At 41.3% G+C, this 18,720-nt stretch overlaps 1 protein-coding gene across 3 annotated transcripts; it reads left to right on the top strand.

Moving 5' to 3' along the window:
* The first annotated feature begins 1,921 nt into the window (after positions 1-1,921).
* Positions 1,922-18,397, top strand: LOC117462314 (transcriptional repressor p66 alpha-like). Of its 3 annotated transcripts, none has more exons than XM_034104483.2 (11): positions 1,922-2,122; positions 9,323-9,849; positions 12,094-12,223; positions 12,816-12,944; positions 13,068-13,145; positions 13,243-13,362; positions 13,633-13,794; positions 15,415-15,673; positions 16,073-16,479; positions 16,572-16,830; positions 17,249-18,397. In XM_034104483.2, exons 2-11 carry the CDS (start codon positions 9,326-9,328, stop codon positions 17,386-17,388), a joined length of 2,208 nt encoding a protein of 735 aa, XP_033960374.1. In that variant the 5' UTR covers positions 1,922-2,122; positions 9,323-9,325; the 3' UTR covers positions 17,389-18,397. The 3 variants fall into 3 exon arrangements, with proteins under 3 accessions (XP_033960374.1, XP_033960377.1, XP_033960375.1); XM_034104486.2 differs by having other exon boundaries at positions 1,923-2,122; positions 16,572-16,695; XM_034104484.1 differs by lacking the exon at positions 1,922-2,122 and adding an exon at positions 2,342-2,547.
* Positions 18,398-18,720: the final 323 nt, after the last annotated feature.

Below are 18,720 nucleotides of genomic sequence, written 5' to 3'. Positions count from 1 at the left end.
TTCTACAGGTGCACCATAGAGAGGATCCTGACCTTCTACATGTGCTCCATAGAGAGGATCCTGACCTTCTACAGGTGCACCATAGAGAGGACCCTGACCTTCTTCAGGTGCACCATAGAGAGTATCCTGACCTTCTTCAGGTGCACCATAGAGAGGATCCTGACCTTCAGGTGCACCATAGAGAGGACCCTGACCTTCAGGTGCACCATAGAGAGGATCCTGACCTTCAGGTGCACCATAGAGAGGATCCTGACCTTCTACAGGTGCACCATAGAGAGGATCCTGACCTTCTACAGGTGCTCCATAGAAAGGATCCTGACCTTCTACAGGTGCTCCATAGAGAGGATCCTGACCTTCTACAGGTGCACCATAGAGAGGATCCTGACCTTCTACAGGTGCACCATAGAGAGTATCCAGACTGGCTGCTCACGGCCTGGTATGGCAGTTGCACCGCCCTCAACCGTAAGACTTTACAGAGGATGATGAAAACTGCACAGAACATCACCAGGACGGAGCTGCCATCCATGGAGGACCGTTACTCCCAGCGGCTCAGGAAGAAAGCCCACAAGATTATAAAAGACCCCCATCACCCCAGCCACAAACTGTTCTGTCTGCTGCCGTCTGGCAGGTGGTATCCAGACTAAAACCACTAGACTCTGGGACAGTTTTATCCCACAGGCAATAAGACTGCTAAACACCTGAGCTCTGTTAAGTGCCTCGATAAACATTCATTTGTTTGTCATCTTGCAATCTACTTATTTATCTAAATAGTTATCACCGTAATAAACCGTATTTAATTTCATCTTACTGTACAATATTTAATTTATCGTATTCTGTTCTTGTATATATCATATTCTATTTACATGTATATAGTCTTCTTGCACTATTTTTTATTTGTATTTTTGTATTTTATTATACATGTTGCATTGTTGGAGGAGCTCGGGTCAGAAGATTTCCATTGCCATTTCTAATGTGCATATGACATTAAAACCTTTCACTCTTTGAAACACTAGTCTACCTTACAAACAGTGTATAGATAATATACGTAACATTTTTAAAGCTTTTTGGATTCATCAATTCAAATGTTTTGCTTTTTATGCATGTGTTTCAATGTGACAAATCATCAACATACCTCACTCAACATACATGCAATACAAATTAGCACAGGTTGAGTGAGTCCTTCAACTTTGTTGGACTAAACTCTCAGATGGTGTTCACATATGGGCTACTTTTAATAAGATATGTCAAAACAGTTGTATTGTTGAATCTCAAAATAAGGAGCTGTTGAAATGAAATAAAATAAATTATGTTAACGTATTGTGCATTTTGGCCAAATACACCATAAAAAAACCATGAGCCTACAGCAAACTTTGAACTGTTGAAGGTCACTGCAATAAACTGATCTTCGCCCACTGTTAACAATGTGGATTAACTTTGTTCTATATGTTGCATTTTTTCATATCTGATATATTTTTGCAGGCGTCCAGTTCCATTGTGCCTATATAGCCTGCTCTTAATAAAGTATTGTTTAGTCCTGACCTAAGGTTGATGTTTATTATATGTTAGAATGCAATTGTGATGCTGGTGAGTGTTTCTGGTGAACTGTGTGGTGCCTTCAATTAGGTGCCCGTGTGTGTGTGTGTGTGTGTGTGTGTGTGTGTGTGTGTGTGTGTGTGTGTGTGTGTGTGTGTGTGTGTGTGTGTGTGTGTGTGTGTGTGTGTGTGTGTGTGTGTGTGTGTGTGTGTGTGTGTGTGTGTGTGTGTGTGTGTGTGTGTGTGTGTGTGTCTGACTGTGTGTTGGAGGGGAACTCAGTACGGGCATGGGTCAACCCAAGGAGCCCGGGGCCCCTGACATGGTCGTCCTGCTTTGGCCCTTGGTGGTCAGTGGCTAACATGATGTTATCCGGTCGTCCTGGTATGCCGAGGTGCGCATGCCCACTAAGAGGACGCAGCGGCTCCATGTGTGTTGAGGCGCATTATTTGGCAACAGACGCGGCAGTGGGGAGGGCCGAAAAAAGAGGATATCCCCTGGATTTAAAAAAAGCAACGATTTATCGAGGTTAACTGCAGATTAAACATTCCCTGGTCGACCATCGGCGAAGAACGGGCGATAAAGCTACAGAGTAAGTTGTCAGTGGTGAAGTGAAGTTTTTTTAGAGAGTGTATCGAGAGGAGCCTTTTATTCGGAGTCGTCGAGAGGAGCCAGGTTTTCCTCCACCTATCTGTGACGATAAAGAAGCTGATGGGCTGTTGAAAAGTAACACTTCTCCGCAGAGCCAAAGGTTGAGCACCGGGTAGGAGAGGGAGGGGTGTGCGGGGGGTGTGCGGGGGGGGGGGGGCTGGCTCTGCCTAACATTATTTTATTTTACGTTTTCCCAAGCTTGCCAGTTTGTAACCATGATCCGTGGACGTGATTATGTGCGGTAGAAGTCGTTAAAGGAGGTTAGGATTAACGCCAGCGGCTCCTCGGCGGCACGCTCGGTCCGCGGCCGGCCGATGAAAATGCACGAATTCCGGGCTCGGTTTCTCCTCCAGAGGGGACACCCAGGTAAACAGTCCCGGTGAGCCTCTCACAGCCTCACTTTTACGGCTGAAAGATAAAAGTTTGTACCCGCTTTTTGAGGCAGATGGATGTCCCGCATCGGGGGGGGGGGGGGGGGGGTGAAGCCAGCCAGGGTTTAGGGTCCGGGCTCGGTTCTGGTGTTGGTGTGGGTCATGTTGAATAGTACCGGCTTCAGGAGTTTTTACTACTTTAACTTTAAGTGTCTGACAGCCGGTGGTGTTGATGAAATAAGATAAAGTGGCTTCGTGTTTTTGTTTGTGTCGATGTTAGCTCACGTTAGCTCGCTAACTAATAACACCTCCTCTGTCAACATTAAAAAAAACGGCTAGTTGCGCTGTAGTGTGGGCTGGGTTTAGTTTTTAAAGGGCTGACTGTGGTTTGGCTGGTGTTATTTGGTGGTGGTGGTGTAACGTTAATGGTGGACGCTGCTGCTCGCTTTAAGCCCCCTGGCACCAGTGTTGGTTCTGCTATCTGGTAGCTAATCTTCCGACTTCTCTCTGTGACAACCGTAGTCTTCCTCATCTTAAAGCTGAACACACACACTCACACACTCTCACACACACCGCACACACTCCCTCTCTGTCTCGCTCAGACAGGCACACAAACACACTCGCACACACATTCCCAGCCATCAGAACCTTACCAGTTTGCTTTAATTTTGGGACAAAACTATATATTTTTGACATTATACCTGATACTTATTTACTTATTGTTGCACTCGGACCCTAAAAGCTTTTAATATATTTTGTATGACAGACTCGCAGTGTTGACAAGTAGCCCATGCAGCATTGTGCGTGTTGTGAAGGCATGGCCACTGTTGTTAAATGTGATGTGGATCAAGACGAAATGCTGGATACATGTATTGCTATTTATTAAGGTCTTATTACATCATATCTGTTCTGTTATCAGATATATTAATCAACTGCCTTCTAGGTGACAGTAATAATAATCTGGTTTACAACTTTGAACTGAAGTAGCCTGGCAAATAATCAGACAAATAACAAAAGAGGAAGATATTAATGTATTGTTGCTACATTTAAAGATTTCAGAAAGTATTGTTTTTGTTAAGGCTGCAATTTACCATGACTGTCTTAACCGCTTAATCTGCTCATTATCCTCTCAATTAACTGCCTGATTTATTGAAACAACAGGAAATTGGGATCTTTCTTGATTTACCAGTCAAAGGAAATGTCCTGTTATGTCTGACCAAAACACTCCAGAATCAAAAATATTAAGCTTTCTTTAGAAGAGTAAGCAAACGGTTGATTATCAAAGTTGTTGCTGATTCTGTCATTTGACTGACTGTTGCAGCTCCACTTTGTTTTAAAGATCTTTAGCATACTTGTCAGTAAGCTTTGGTTAATTAGGACCTGTGCACATCAACACTTTAAATCAAGTACTGTGCCTGCTATAAAGACTGGTAAAGTGATTACTGTTGGGAGACTTTATTGCCTCTTTGTGGAGATCTGGAATAAACAGTCAGTTGTTCATGTGAACAAAGGCCCTGTAAAGTGTTGTTTGCATGTTAACAATCAGTTGCATTGTTTATGACCTGTCACTGTGAACAAAATGCAGGTTGCCTTTAGAGAAGGGGTTGACTAACACTGGTCCAAAGAAAGGAAAAGGCTTTGGTTTGACACTACAAAGTGTTGAAGTTGTACATCCACAGGGAGACTTATCCACCCCAGAGTGACTGTATTGATAATATTACAATGACAACAGCGAGTGACTCAGAAATTGTTCAGAAACTTCTGTTTCCAGAAAGCACTGTTCCAGTGATCACACAGAAGACTGACCTAGTGTAGTTGTGGAATCAGCCACTGTTCTGGAAAGGGTCGTCTGCTGGCCACAATTTAAGCTGCTGCACATGACTGCAGGGGTCACAGGGCAGCTGTTTAGTCAAGCCTCCATGACTTCATCAAATATATAGGTAGTAATTTGCTGTCTAATTGCTTTTTTCTGCCCTTTTGTTATGTACAGAGGTGTTTGTTGCTGCATAAAGCTCTGACTTGTCAAGAATTTAGAGGTATTTCATGAAGCAACCACTAATCAGCTTCATAATAATTGTATACGTTTTTTTGTTACTAATTGATACTTTGAGACAATTATCACTAGTAATTGCTATTCTGGCAGACACAAGCAGATAATTGATAAGAGTATTTTGCCGGTGCAGCAGTTCTACAAAGTAATGTGACTGCGTGGGTGCATCGTGTTCTGAAAACCTTGCGCAATGTAGAAATATATTTCCCAGGTTAAAGGTCTGCCAGTGGGTAAATAAAATGCTGAACACATACTGTATGTGTAGCCACAGACATCGATGATGTTTGAAAGTGAGCCCGCCAGCCTAAATGAAGGCTTACTGAGTGAGTGATGGTTGACATGATCCATGAGTGACAAGATAGATAACCACCTCAGGGCAGGAGGAAAGACACTCAGCAGAAACTCTAAGTTTGAGCGTTACCCGGATAGTGGCAGCAACCTGATACCATATTAAAGTGTTCTGCCACTTGCACTATGCAATATGATAATATGGGGGTAATTATTGTGATGTAATTACACTGCAAGTCTTAATCAGAGGATTGAGTTTAATAATGTTTAAAAGTCTTATCTACACAAAGCAATAATGATAAAGTAAAAACAAAGACTTTTTTTAAACAAAAAAACGTAGCAGTTTCTACAGTTAACATGCTGTTAGTTAAGAAATCTAACACATGTTATTAACTCATAACTCATAACTTAATGATAAGATTAAAAAAATAGAGTTTGTAACATGAGAAGCCTTGAGGACATGTTGTTAACGTGGCCGGATCAATGAATGAAAACAGACCTTAGACTGTGTTTAAATAAGTAGACACAAGACATGCAAGATGATTGCAAAAATCATGCAATGTTTATAAGCAACCATATTTACGTAGTTTTTTGTCAGTACACATTTGCCCCCAGACATAAACTTTGTTTCACTGAAGTTACTTTTGAAAGCTGCAGTAGATTAAAGGATTAATCAGTTTTTTTGCATTTAAAGTTCAAATCATGGCGCGTTTGTGTGCATTTCAAACCTGCTTTACATAAATATTTCTTCAGGATGTACATTCTTTCCCACAATGGAAGACTCAACTGCGTGCAGAGAAATAATGCGTAGGTCATAAAAAAATCCTGCTGATGCAAAACTATTGCTATGATAAAAATTGGTTACAAATGTCCGGGTATGGCGGTTGCGTGGAAAGACGTGACTCACACAGCTTAAACTGCAACAATTTCTACAAAAAATCTTCGAATTTGCAACATAAAACTGTAGAGAGTGTGGATCTGGATGTTGGGATGTCGAAAACCGGTGAATTGAGCAAAGAGAAGAGCAAAGTCTGAGATTGAAAGAATACCACATGCAAGGTGGAAACTAGACTTGAAGGAGTGAATGAGGGGGGCAATACTGGCCGCTTTGAGCTCCATGAAAACAGTTTTCTTCAAGATTTGAGGCAATTGTGACGGCTACGGAGAATATGGGAGATAAGTGACTGTGCTGAGTGAGTCTAGCAGGCAGAGTTACGGATAGCAAACGCAGAGGACTACGTAGCTAGTTGCAAGCTAAGATACACACGTTGGAGTCAAAAAGTAAAACCCTAGAGTTACGGCAAAACAAACGTATAGACACATCACCATTCCCACACTGTGCATTTATCTCTTTACAATGTTGTTATATGCTTATTGAGGTTTTCCATTTTATTTAACTATCAGGATAATATTGTGAAGCGAGATCATTTTTATAACCGTACCATGAAACCTTCATGAAAATATTACAATATTAAATTGGACAGCGTAGCTCTTTTCCCTGTTATGTGTGTTTGTTAGTGTACATATGTTTGTTAACTTTATGTACATAGACTGAATAAAGGTGTAAAGAAGATGTTTTTCCTTCCAGTTTTAGTTGCCTTTAGAGCATTTGCACTGGTTGCATATGACGTCAAATTCTTGGGTGGGTGAGCGACGAGCGTTCGATCAACCATAAGTACGTGCGTGTGTGTGGGGGGGGGGGGCTAGATGGAAATGTGTGTAAACTGCCATGAAGATGAAATGTGAAACCTGTCAGCCATTCAGATCTGTTGTTGCAAAGATAGGGTCAGTGTGGGGGGTGGTGGGGGGCGCAGGGGGGTGTTGGCGTGTCTAAATTCTTACCCCAGCATCATTTCACAGCTTTATGCATCTGATTGAGTGATGCCGTCACAGTTGTCTGCAGCACACACACACTGCGTAATGGCCATCACTGATGAAGCTTCTGCTCCAGCACCTGAAGGGTTAAAAGCAGCTTCAGCTTCTCTCTCTGTCACACACACAAATATACACACACACACACACACACACACACACACACACACACACACACACACACACACACACACACACACACACACACACACACACACACACACACACACACACACACCCGCGAACCGGTTTAAACCAGTTATCAGGGAAAGTGCTTTGTGTCCCAGTCCCACTGAATCCTGGGAAGGGTCATGTCATATGTGTCTCAGTGATGTCAGAGTATTTAAATAAAACAAACTTAGTCAGCTTAGTGTTATCAGAAGATTCCTCTGCACAATGCATTATGGCTCTCTATGTATATAGTGTGTTTGGGTACATCATGGACACGGTGTGCTTTATGCTCGCCGCCATAACTATTCTGAGAACAGGAGGGGGGGGGGGGTGTACAGTGAGAAGTAGTAGGTTGTGAGGGTTAATTGTAATCCTTCTTTCCCCCCAAAGAACCATAGCTTCCTGTAGTGGATGGGTGTGCGGACTGAGGGCCTCAGCGGACTTGGCAGGACTGGCCCTCGATTCTGTGACATCCATGCATGGATATAATGCACGACATTGCACTGCTGTGTTTATTCTACGCGGTCGACTAGTAAATAGCGGCGGTCTGAGTAGGTCCCTCAATGTCACTAGGGCTTTCTGCATGAGATTCTGAACTTTGAACCCAGGTCTTCTCTTACAGCATGCTATATGTGCCAGTACGCGTTTAGCTCTTACATTTAATAATGGCCAACGTAATCTCAAAGAGTGCCTATACCTGCACAATAGAATACATCTCTATCTCAATCGTTTTTTTCTTGATCCTTCAACATCTCGAACGCGAGTCATTTCTGAAGTGACTTAGTAACTTTAATAGCTGAGGATAAACATAGTCACGACACTCTGAAAATTGTCAGTGATTTGTCATTGAAAGGGTGTTTCACCAACTGTTAATGATACAGACACTTTTCTATCCAGACGTAAGTAGAAGATCTGAAACAATTATTAGTAAACTAATCTATTAGTCAATAGACAGATATTTAGCAACTATTTTGATAATAGATCAATCCATTTATACATTTGATATAATTGTTTTTGCCCCTCAAATATAGAGATGGTCAGCTTTTCTTGGTTTTATATCATATAAACTGAGTTTTGAACTGACATCAACTTTGAGAAACTAAGATGGCCTTTTTTCCACTACTTTACATCCATGTTTACACCCAACAGAAGCCTATCGTATCATGTGACGTACAAATAACACATTTTACACAATCAGTTGACAGAAGTTTCCAGGTAGAATATGATGCCACTGATTTATTAATAGTACACAGTTCTTTTAGTGGCCTTTTGTGCAGATAAACGTATGGTGTCTTTATGATAAAAAGGTTAATAACGTAAAAAACGCCATCATAAACACTATTCTGGTTCATGTATTGAGTATTGAATCATGTATGGTCAGAGGGATTCAGAGCAGCCACTGCAGTGATAATGTGTGTCAGCACGTACCATGTACTGGTGCACATCTGTGAGTGAGCACCTTTTAACCTGTACGTGTTAGACAGAACGAGCGGCTGTATCTGTCAATCTCCACTTCAGCTGGCATGTCAACATCTGGTGGGATTGAATTTGTTGTACAGGGGGATATCAGACAGTAATAGATCTAGTGCTCTTTGGTGCCTGACTCAAGGAAAGAAACGCTACACACAAGCTATTTGAATTACATTAAAAAAAGATGATATCACTTGTACACACATAAATAATTAAAACACATGTTTCATGGGTTGATGTGAACATTTTAACAAAATTCATGCTCCAGTTAATTATGAATATTGCCCCAAGTCCCTTTTTATTGTTGTGATGTTTTCCAGCTGTTGAAAGTGTCTCCTTGCAGCATTTGTTCTTACCTCTCTTTCAAAAGATCCTGTTGTTGCATTCAAGCGATCCTCTGATTTGTTTTGCACTGAACATTGAGTAATTACTGAGAACGCTAGTCTTTTTTTACTCCCATCTTTTTTCACCATCGTTGATGTTCGGTTTAAACTTACATTTGCATAATTGTGTGTTTTTAAATTATACTTGAGTCAACATCTTGGTCACATGACTTTCCAAATCCCACATGCTTTGTATAAACGCCATCTCAGTCACCTTGTGTGCTCTACAGTTCAGCCAAGTTGGTGTTGTTTAGATGTTTTGAATGATAAGCCCAGAATCCCAATGCAACTTTCTGTAAAATGAATAATTATATTACCATTGCTGGTTTCTCTAAAGTAAGACTTTAAATACTATCCCAACTGACATTTCCACTGCATTCCACATTTACCATTTTTCTTATTTACAGTGTTTACACCTGGTTTTATCAGCATAAGCAAGCACGCTTAAGATTGTTCTCCAAGAAAATAGCCTGTCTTCTTTAGTTCTGTTACCTTTTTTGATAACATATTAATGAACATTTTTCTCATATCTGCAGGGGATGTCTGAGGAGGCTGTTCGCCAGACTCGCAGCCAAAAGAGGGCGATGGGGAAGGATACTGGACCCCATTCTACAGAACCCTCTGAGGATGAGAATGAAAGCAAAAAGCCTAAATTGGACCCTTCTGAACCCAGGACAGAGGATCAAACTGAACTTGAAGCCAACTCGGTAACGGCACAGGAAGATCAGAGCCCGACCACGGTCGAATCAGAGCACAAGGAGGAGCCAGAGCAGAGCCCGTCGCCGCTACCTTTAGCGCTACCTTTGGCCTCTCATCCTGTGAAGGATGATCAGGAGCAGACCCAAAAACAACAGACGGTGCTTGAACCCAGCTCAGACAATCAGACTGATCACAAGGACAGAGACATCAAGGTGAGGACGGAGCCAGCTTTGGAAACAAGGAGCAAGATCGAACTGACAGAGCCAAAAGCGTCCAGTGGCCTGGCTGCCGGTGAGGTGAAGGCCACCATCAAAGTGGAAGTTCAGAGGGGAGACCAGCCCGTGGACATGAGCACCTTCAGAGGGTGAGTAACATTTTATAGTAAACTCTCTTCAGCTTTGACAACTACATGATGTTTCCGTCAAGAAAGTAGTGAAGACAGTTTATTCATAAACAAAAAAAGAGGTCACCCAAAGTGCTTTCCAGTCAAGGCTAGGATCTGCCACAATACAAGCGCACATTTCAAGACATAAAAAGTGGATCATACTGATATAATAAAAAATGAAGATGTAAAAACTAAATGAGAAGTTATGACGTACCGAATTAAACCCCCGAAATGTTTTAAAGCATTAAGAAGACGTCAAAAAACAAGTTAGGCCGGACTTGACCAAAGCCACGGGGCGGCTTCAGACATCAGTCTGTGGAACAGGACTTAATGCGGGATGTGAGGAGCAGCAATAGAAAAAGCTCGGACACTTTTGGCGATGGTGTGAATGTGCAGGAAACTTCATCTAAACTACATAAAGACTTTTTCTTCAGATGTTTTTGTTGGGGAAAAGACTCATTCAACTTTGTAAAAAAACATAAATAAAGACTAAAAATGTCGAACGGTACTTTTAGGATGTTCTTTAAAACGATGTCTGTACGGCAGAGGGGGGCTGTGGGGGGTAGCTGTCTGTAGAGATGATGTGTAACTTTATCTTTCAGTCTACCTCCATTTTCCCCCCACTCACCACCTGAACCCTAAAAAACTCCCCTCACACAAAATGAAGCCTTGTGTCACAAACCGGTTCCAGCCGGTTGTTGCCATGGTTTCCACAGTGGAGGAACAGTGAGGGCAGGGGGAGGAGGAAAAGTGAGTGTGTCACGTGATGATGACTTTGAGGTCATGTGACTTCTTTGGAAGAGTAGTGATTAATCCACAGGAAGTGATGATGCTGCTGAGCCCTGAGGAGAGACTAATATAAACACACACACAAACACACACACACACACACACACACACACACACACACACACACACACACACACACACACACACACGGAGCAGGGCGAGGAGAGACAGGCCTCACATCTCACATCTTCATGTGTAGATTTTAACAACTTCGTATTAATATATAATCTCTGTAGTAACAACACCATCCTTGGATTATAGAGGAAGATCACTCCTACATTTTTGACCACCACTAGTTAATTATTTTTAGGTCATCTGCTTTTTGCATATGGCCTGCAGTAGAACAAGTCACATTGAGGAGAAGCTTTTTGTGTCCGGGGGGTTGGGGGGGTTGTAATACATGAGGGTCGATCTAAACTACATTCAAGATTCCCACACACTTTCATTTTCATGGCATGCTTTGGGTGACGTATATAGCTCATTACAGGTCACCCTCAGAGTGACTCAGACGCCTGTTATGCGCTGCCACAATATCCTGTTTCAACAGGAAATATATGCTCTCAAACAGCCTTTGCATTGTGACTGGTGTGGCTTCAACTTAGAGAGAAGTTATTGTGGAAGAGACTCATTTAGATTGTAGTGGACAGATCAACCCCCAGTCATAAGCTATAATTGTGGTTGAGGAGCAGATCTCCATATAGTAGACATTACTAATGAAGGCTCACATACCATTTTTAGAGATCCCAGTGAAGATCGCAACGTTTTCAACATTTCAAATATGTCTGAATTTGATACTTTACTGTTCAATAATGTTCAACAGACTTTTTCAGATTTTCAAAGGCTAATGCCAATAAAGCACAGGGCGACTGATTGCTGATATAACATGCCAATATACTGTTTTCTTGTGTTTGTTGCATCTGATAATAAATATAACAATTTAAAGGTGTGGTAGGTAAGTTTGAGAAACCGGCTCGAGATACACTTTTTGTTATATTCCATGGAATGCTCTTAACATCCGATAGCAATGAATATCTTAAGTGCTTTGACAAAAAATCCATACAAAAATGTCATCTGTGGAAGCCGTAATACTGTAAAAAGCATGACCAATCATTTTAGCCGGGCCGGCTAAAGTAACTGGATGGCCTACCTGCCTGTCAGCCTTCCATCTGTGCACAAACTTATCTTGTGCCCTCATTGGTCATGTGCGCGTTCGTGTGTGTTGGAGGAGGGGCTCTGTAAGGAAGTGGCAGATTTTTCCCGGCTGTGTATTTTCAAATTCTAGCGCACTCGAGCTGGTTTCTCCAAAATTACCTACCCCACCTTTAAGAACAAAAGCTAAATAAACATGAATTTACTCTGTTTTTGTATGCATTACCTCTGTTTGCTTGAGTATATCTGAAATTTTTATTTCAATTTAACTCCTACTTTTGTCAGCATAAAAAGGGAGAAACGGCCTCCGTCCCCTGAAGATGACGATGTCATCATCTTGTCAGATAATGACTCCCCCAGCCCTCCGATGAATGGCTTGAGACACTTCAAGGAGCTGGACATAGACCTGCTCATGGTGAGAAGCTAAACGTTGCGCAACTGTCCGGCTACTGTACTACTAAAGCACTGGAGACACGTTAAAATTAGGGTGGCAAATAACTATTATTTTCAAAATCCATTAATTTGCCAATCATTTTCTTGAGTAATAGATAATTGTTTCTCCTGTAAATTATAGGAACAAGTTTAAAATGTCCCTACCGAGTTTCTCGACGTGAAGTCTTTAAATTTGTTGTCCTTCCAAAATCCAAGGATATTTAGGTTAATGTGAAATAAAACCACGAAAAGAAGGTTATCTCCATACTCGAGAAGCTAAAAACAGCATTGTTGCCTAAAAATTATATGACTGGTTAATCAGTTATTAATATCGGTGGCACTTGTTTTTATCGTGATCATAAGTTGACTCATCATTGGCGTAACTTTTGCATTGGCTATTACTTTTTTTAAAGATTTTAACTGTGGACATGTTTTATTTCTGAATAGTTAATTTACAGTCTATGCTTTTCATTGTCTGAACAAAGTAGAAAGTGGACAGTTTGGCTCCATGATCAAATGTTAATGTCCTTTGTAAAGCAAATGATGAAAGTGATGTTGTTTTATTTGTATTGTAGAAGAGCAGCCCAGCGGAGAGGGTGCACATCATTAAGCAGCTGAAGGAGGAGCTGAGACTGGAGGAGGCCAAGCTGGTGCTTCTGAAGAAACTTCGACAGAGCCAGATACACAAGGACACTCCTCAGAATGTAAACGGTTCTCTCCCACATTAGCAGAGCCACACAATTAGTTGCACATCCCCACAACACAGTCTGCCACTCCACACAGCATCCTGTTTATTTTTTGAATGTCTGTCTCAATTTCCTTTTCAGCCCTCCGGTCTGTCCGGCTCCTCTGTGCCCCCTCCTCTCATTCGAGGAACAATTACAAGCAACAAAGGCTCTCAACAGGTTAATGCTCTACTAACACACTTAGGCAGCCTATCTGTGTGACAGCACCTTTATTCTATAATTCATATTGTTTGTGATTTTGTTTTTCTTTGACTAGATTTTGACAGCCAAGAGTTCAGGCATGGTCATCCCTCCGCCGCTGGTGAGAGGAGGGCAGCAGATGTTGTCCAAACATAGCTCCCAGATCATAATGCCACCTCTGGTCAGAGGGGCACAGGTGAGTCAAGGGAATATGTTAACAACATGCTTAGCTATTAAAATGACTTTTTATTTGGTTTAAATGTCAGGGCAATAATAGCCTGAGTTGTACCACTGCGGGTTTTCACTCTTGGACAATCTACAGGGAGATTAATTCAAATACATTAGTACTTATGATCTCTTTTTGCAAGTCTCTCTTTGTGTGCACCTTTTGCTTGGGGCTTTTGATGCCCCTCCATTGTTCCATCCCTCTCATTGTACTAGTTAGCCCATCTCTACCTCTCCACAGCAAATCCACGCTCTGCGCCAGCAGCAGCAGTTGGCTGCCTCTGGAGGATCAGGACCTCCTCCTCTGCTGATGGGCTCCAGGACCTCAGCCCCCACAAATCAAGGCCAGAGAGGAATGCTCAACTCAGGCCTCATCAGAATTGGTAGCAGTGTAAACACACTGGTCAGTATCTCACAGGTGCTTTAAGCACTTACATACTAACAAAGCACGTATATGCTAACAAAGGACTGGCTTATCTAAAGCCTGTTGAGTAGCACTTAAAATGGTTTGGCTCTATGAAACCTAATGTACTTATATGATTCTGTTTTCTTCACGTTTGTATCTTCTTGAATGCACTTATTGTAAGTCGCTTTGGATAAAAAGCATCAGCTAAATGAAATGTAATCATTGCATGAACAATGTGTTTTGAACCCATTGTGGAAAATTAAAATGTCCGAATTATGTTGAGGTATTTTTAATTTGCCTGATAAGTATTTGTGCACAAACTGAACAAACAAATGCTTGTTCCGGTTTAGAAACTGATCTTCAATTGTCTTAATTTCAGTAAAAAAATCTAGTTCCAAAAAAGAAACGGATAGCATTAGTTAACAATAACTTTCATCCTTGATCACAATGTCCCAATTAAATGGTTGGCTAACATTATTTATAAACAAACAATTAACATTTATTTGTATAGGCCTACTTGCTGATCTGCTGATCCAGCAGAATACAGACACAACAGATTCCTCCATTCTTGATCCGTCTTTATAGCTGAAGAAATGGATGAAAGGCTTAAAAAGATTGTGGCTATTTATATTTTATATCAGCGTTTGAAGCGAAGAAAGCAGGCGTCTAAACGCTTGAGGCGTTGTACTACTGTTCAGGTGCGAAACAAAACGACACCACATCATTTTACCAGTTATTAAAACTATTAGCATTATGTTGTTTACATTAAGCTACATTTTAGCTACAGCTTAATAAACTAGCATAGTTGTCATCGCTAACGTCGGGGGCTGGACCGCGTGCTTCCGTTTACAATTTGTCGTCGGTAAACTGACGGTTAACAACAGTTTTATATTATTTAACTACAGAAGAAAAGCTTTTAAAACAACTTTGCAAATTGAGCTAAATGTAATGACCAATATAATGACTTTATGAGGTGGCAAATCTCGTAGGTCAAACAGTTGACTGCAAGTGATAGCACGCCATTTAGAAACAAAACACTTCAGTCTACATATTGTGTACGTCTTTATCTGGTAATACTGTGAAATCCACTGCTTACATTACCTTAACTTTAGGTAAACATGGCGCAATTACCCATCACCAACTTTTTTCGGAGGGCTGAAATGAAGGTGACGTTACAGTATCTCGTGATAAATGTACCTAGAAAACGTTAGTGACTTTGCTATCTAAACGTGGTTTCGGTGGTTTTGCTAAAAACAGGTAGTGACATGTCTTACTAATCACAAACCTACTGTTTAACTGAATGCATGCTATTCTTTAGACCTATAAATCACTGAGGGCTATACTATCAATCGTGGTTGGTCAATAGATATACATGTACTATGAGCCATAATACGTAAATCCACTCAGTTGTACAATTGAATAATTGTATTCTATAAGTGTTGTTAGATATTTTCACATTTTAAATGGTCTAAGGAAGCTTTGAATAGGGGTCCAACAGTATGATCATAAACATCACATTTGGTAACTTCAGCATTGCTCAGACAAGTCAAAAATATTCTGATCATGACTGGGTCTTTACACCTGTCTTGTTTCTGCATGCCTTTGCTTGTTTCATAGGCCTCAGCATCCAGTTTGAAGGGCTCTTCCTCAGGAAGCAGCTTGTCTTTGATTGGCGTGAATGAGTCTCCAGCCAGCCGCCAAGCTGCAGCTAAACTCGCCCTGCGCAAACAACTGGAGAAGACCCTGCTGGAGATTCCCCCACCCAAACCCCCTGCTCCAGAGTTTAACTTCCTGCCCTCTGCGGCCAATAATGAGTTCATTTACCTGGTGGGACTCGAGGAAGTGGTACAGAATCTGCTTGATACCATCCATAGAGGTGTGTTACTTTTTACTTTTTTGTTTACTTTATGATTTTCTTTGCTGTTAATGTTATAGGTCCACTGAATATCTTATGATAGATTGCCATTGGAAACATTGAAAAGCAATTTTGTGATATCTGATGGGGATGTAGTATATTGTGACATTTTTGAACAACTAATAGAACAATTCATTGAGACAATTATTCATGAAAATACTCATTAGTTTCAGCCCTTGGTGTTAGGCTAAGATATGGGACTTGTTTTAAACAAGTGTTAGCAATTGTCTTTACCCAATGTTATGGAATGGAAAGTCATGCCTTCACCACTTTCACCAAGTTCTTGTATCTATTTCTTTATAATGACTTGTGTGACACCAAACAAGCACCTCTGTATGTTTCCTATCTCACTCCATCCAGGAAAGACAGGTGTAGCACTGTCCAAGACCATTCCCAGAGAGCCCTTCACCTGCACCCAGTGCAAAACCGACTTCACCTGCCGCTGGAGGCATGACAAGACAAAAGGCGGGGCACTCCTCTGTGAACACTGCATGTCATCCAATCAGAAAAAGGTTTTAAAGGCGGAGCATACCAATAGGCTGAAAGCGGCGTTTGTCAAAGCACTGCAACAAGAGCAGGAAATAGAGCAGCGCATTTTTCAGCAGACTTCCTCATCAGTGTCTCACAGTAGCTCCTCTTCGTCGATGAAAGCTGAGAAGCTGGTGTCCCATCAGCTGAAGCAGGCACACGCCAGAGCGTCCTCTATGCACCACCTCCAACAGGCCAGCCGAGGATCCAACATGGTCTACCATCACTCTATCAAGCAGGTTGGAGTAATTTGTTATCTTAAAGAGAAGCATTTGTGCGGTCCAGGGAACTGTAACTTACGATCCACTGTGTGTTTCTTAACTCCCCTCAGAGCTCCCAGGGCCAGCTGTCCCATGGTGTCTCATCCTTGGGGCTGAGGGGCGTCCCCCATTCTTTCTCCTCCTCCTCCCAGCTGCAGAGTGCAGTGGCGGCTGCAGCTTTGGTCAGCCGGCCAGGTAAGCATGCCCACAATTCCCACCGCTCTGTCCAGAGTTCAAAGGTGAGCAGCAGTGGAACCGCCGGCGGCAGGAATATCAGCGGAGGTAGTGCCTCATCCACTGCATGGAAGAAGCAGAGCAACAGCAATACAGGTAGACTCACATTAATACCAGCCTGCCGACTGACATCGGCTCTCTTTCAAATTCCTGTCTGGTCCCAAAGCAATCCTTGAACATCCTACTTTCAAACATTTCTAAAGTTAAGGAATCTTATACAAAAGTTGAGGAGGAAATGTTTTCGGACAAGGCAATCCCACTCTCCAGTCCTACCCCTGCCAGTGATCTCAATAATTCTCTTTTAGTGCCCCAGTTTGGTGGTTTGTTAGTTTTCCTTGGGTGTCACTCCTAATCCTTAGAGTGAGATTTTTCTCATTATCTTTTAAGTCTGTCTGCTTTCTATTTGGAAACGGGTTGATATATATTCAGGCGTTCTGAAACTATGTTTCTACTTGGAAGGGCATTTAGCAGTTTGCGCCACATATTGACCTGCTGCTCTCTTGCATGTTCACAGGAGTCACTATGGCCTACGTGAACCCCAGCCTGACAGGTCACAAGACGTCAGCCAGCGCCGACGCTCGTCAGAGGGAGTACCTGCTGGACATGATCCCCTCTCGATCGTCGATCTCCCAGACTGCAAATACCTGGAAGTAGATTAAACAGTACTATAGTACTGCTTTGTTTTTGAGCAAGTTCCTTAGCTCCAATAATATGGCCAACAGCAACCCCCGGAGGACTGTTAAGCAAATACAATCTCTCAAAGTGAAGAACCGTTCCTTCCTTACCTTTTTGTATGATTGTTGTTTTAGTTTTGTTATTTACTGTTGTTTATTTTGAGATTTGCTGTTCTTTGGTAATTGTGCAGAAACCATTTGGATTTGACTGGGTCATAGAAAAAGCTTATACTTGAAGGAGTACTGGGTACTTCTATCCTCCAGACTGGGTGTTTATATAATAGTACTTTGATTTAAAAAAAAAAAAAGTACTCCGGGCGTATAAGCCCTTTCTGCCATGATGTGGGTCAAACTGACCCGACTTTTTGGCACTTGAATGGTTATAGTTATATCCAAGTGTTCACATTTAACAAAATACACTTATTTTGAGCAGAAATAACATAACTGAGCTAAAATAAAAAATCCGGAACATCACCCCTGTAGTTAAAGGTTTGATTGATTTTGTTTTCACAGTAAGTTATTTTGTTTTTCAATTATATTTAAGTATATTGTGGTATCTTTTAACAGCATGCCTTCCCTTAACTGCTATGTTCTTTCGCACATCTGCTGAAGAAGCATGGTGTTGTTGCTTCATTCATTTGTAATTACCATCTGTAATTTGCTTATTTTATATTAATGTCAACATTGTAAGATTTTGTTAAGTGTTTTGCCATTGCTGAGAAAAAGCTAACTCTAAAGGAGCTCACTCTGGAGAACTATAATCATCACAATACGCAGAATTCATGTATTCCTCAATCCGATTTTAAAGGGACTATCTCAGCTACCAAGAGCCTGGAATACTCGAGATATTTTTCTTGTACCCCTGATCACCATATTACATACATTATCTGCTTCCTGATTTGACCTGCATTGTACAAATTCTTAAAAAAGTTATTTGGTTTACTTTTTTTCCTAGTTCCTAAGAATTAAAAAAATATATACATTTTAAACACTTGTTCTTATTTATTATGTGTGGATTATATAACTCCAGTTGAAGAGTTCATTGACAAAAGAACACTTATGGGACATAATCAGTGCTCTTTCCCATATGACCATGGCATGCTTCCTTTGTGTAATCCATAAATCCATGGTATTTACTATTCCATATGTACAAATAAGGTAAGTGTACATCATAACAATGCAAATCCTCCAATGATGGTCCAAATTTGATGAGACACTGAAGAGAAAAAAAAGAAAGCAATATGAAAAATGTACATTTTGATTAGCAAAAAATAAACAAAGGCAGGTCAGATACAAATGTATTAAATGTTTC

This window comes from Pseudochaenichthys georgianus, chromosome 17, assembly GCF_902827115.2.
Source record: "Pseudochaenichthys georgianus chromosome 17, fPseGeo1.2, whole genome shotgun sequence".
NCBI lineage: Eukaryota > Metazoa > Chordata > Actinopteri > Perciformes > Channichthyidae > Pseudochaenichthys > Pseudochaenichthys georgianus.
The sequence above is the reverse complement of the archived record's forward strand: the minus strand, read 5'-3'. Positions and strand labels throughout refer to the sequence as shown.

Coding starts and splice junctions, on each gene's coding strand:
- LOC117462314 (XM_034104483.2), top strand. CDS start 9,326: ATGTCTGAGGAGGCTGTTCGCCAGACTCGCAGCCAAAAGAGGGCGATG. Junction 9,850..12,093: donor GACATGAGCACCTTCAGAGG/GTGAGTAACATT, acceptor TACTTTTGTCAG/CATAAAAAGGGAGAAACGGC. Junction 12,945..13,067: donor ACAAGGACACTCCTCAGAAT/GTAAACGGTTCT, acceptor TTTCCTTTTCAG/CCCTCCGGTCTGTCCGGCTC.